The sequence below is a fragment of the Populus alba genome, chromosome 12 (assembly GCF_005239225.2).
Source record: "Populus alba chromosome 12, ASM523922v2, whole genome shotgun sequence".
Classification (NCBI taxonomy): domain Eukaryota; kingdom Viridiplantae; phylum Streptophyta; class Magnoliopsida; order Malpighiales; family Salicaceae; genus Populus; species Populus alba.
In genome coordinates, this window is record NC_133295.1 from 1,077,348 (window position 1) to 1,079,383 (window position 2,036).

At 39.6% G+C, this 2,036-nt stretch overlaps 1 protein-coding gene across 1 annotated transcript; it reads left to right on the forward strand.

Moving 5' to 3' along the window:
- LOC118046689 (AAA-ATPase At2g46620) lies at positions 1-2,036 on the forward strand. The gene has a single exon (XM_035055672.2). The coding sequence runs from the start codon at positions 215-217 to the stop codon at positions 1,703-1,705; it is 1,491 nt and encodes a 496-aa protein (XP_034911563.1). The 5' UTR covers positions 1-214; the 3' UTR covers positions 1,706-2,036.

The following is a 2,036-nucleotide window of genomic DNA, read 5'->3' on the forward strand; positions in this document are numbered from 1 at the left end:
TTCATTAACGGCTAGGGGCAATTTCCCCACCTCCCTCCTTCCAATCTCGTGTCTTTGACCCAGTAAATTTGCCGGCACCAGTTGACTATAACTCCAAACTAGAAAAGCCATACATCTCCCATCTCCACCATTAAAATCATCATCCCTCACTTTCCATACTCGACCATTATTTATACTTTGCTTCAATCCCCTTTGTTCTTATAACCTTTCTAACATGTTTATCATGAATCTTAGCAGCCCAATTCTTGTTCATTTCATTACAATCATTGTCTTTTTAGTCATAATTAGATTTTTGGCAAAAACATCATTTCTACATATTCTTGTTAGATGTTGGAGATCGTTTGAAGACAGGTTTTATGTTTACCAAATCTTCAAGGTTCCACAATTCAATGATCTTTTCCTAGAAAATCAACTCTACCACAAGGTCTCCACTTATCTAACCTCGCTGCCTGCCATCGAAGACTCTGATCTCACCAATCTGTTTTCGGGTTCGAAAGCGAATGACATCATCCTCCATCTCGACAAGAATCAAGTGATTCATGATAGTTTTCTTGGGGCTAGAGTGCATTGGAGCAATGAGAAATATTGTGAAGGAAATGGTAAGAGAACATTGGTGTTGAAGTTGAGAAAGAAAGACAAGAGAATGATTCTACGTCCTTACTTGCAGCACATTCTTTCGGTTGCTGATCAGGTTGAGCAGAAGAGCAAAGAAATCAAATTGTTTATGAATCTAGAGAAGAACCCTTATGAGAATGGAAGGTGGAGATCAGTTCCTTTCACACATCCAGCCACCATGGATACAATGATCATGGATGAAGACTTGAAGAACAAGGTAAAAGCTGATCTTGAATTGTTTTTGAAGTCTAAGCAGTATTATCACAGATTAGGCCATGTATGGAAAAGAAGTTATCTTCTTTATGGCGCGTCCGGGACAGGCAAATCCAGCTTCATTGCAGCCATGGCTAGATTCCTCAATTTTGATGTCTATGACATTAACATCTCCAAGGTTTCCGGTGATTCTGATCTCAAAATGCTCCTGCTGCAAACCACAAGTCGGTCCATGATTGTAATTGAGGATTTTGATAGGTTCTTGACTGAGAAATCAAGGGATGTGAGCTTGTCTGGGGTCTTGAATTTCATGGATGGAATTGTTTCGTGTTGCGGCGAGGAGCGTGTTATGGTGTTCACCATGAACTGCAAGGATCAAATTGATCAAGCAGTGTTAAGGCCTGGCAGGGTTGATGTTCATATTCAGTTCCCATTATGTAATTTCTCAGCATTTAAGAGTTTAGCCAATAATTACTTGGGAGTGAAGGAACACAAGCTTTTCTCGCAAGTTGAAGAAATTTTACAATATGGTGGATCGAGTTTAAGTCCAGCTGAGATTGGTGAGATTATGATCTCTAACAGAAATTCGCCGACCCGGGCTTTGAAATCAGTCATTTCAGCTTTGCAATCACAAACCAATAGCGGTGATTTAAGAGGGCCAAGCAAGGTTGGCCAAAGAATGACCGGCAGTAGGTCAGCTCGGTCCAGCAGGGATGAGACAGGTGAAACTGGAGGTGTGTTTAGCCAAGAAAGTAGTGTTCATACTGTGAGGGAATTCAAGACACTGTATGGATTGTGGAGGATGGGAAGTAGAAGAAAGGAATCAATGGATTTAAGCTCTTCAGCAGAGAAGGAAGAATCACAGCAAGCAGCTTAATTAATCTTCAATTTAGAAATGTAGATCATAATGTTAATTTTCCTTTTCTTTTCTTTTGGTTGCAAAGTAGAAAGACACCCTCGTGTTAAAGGGTACATCATAGTGGTAAGGAAAAGGTTTCTCTTTTGCCTGAAGGTTAACGTTGATGAACACTCCAAATGCCTATAGCAAAAGACATTTTGAGCAGTCTTCTATGACTTCATGAAGTTTCTAGCATTCTTAGCTCATCCTTGAGATTTGTCGGCAAAAGAATATTGCAGACAACCTATGCTAACATTCTGGATGGTCAATTCAGTTTAATTAAAGGAATTTTATACTTTATTTTTGTCAA

What these genes read in the sequence shown, in the direction of transcription:
- LOC118046689 (XM_035055672.2), top strand. Translation starts at nt 215, where the DNA reads ATGTTTATCATGAATCTTAGCAGCCCAATTCTTGTTCATTTCATTACA.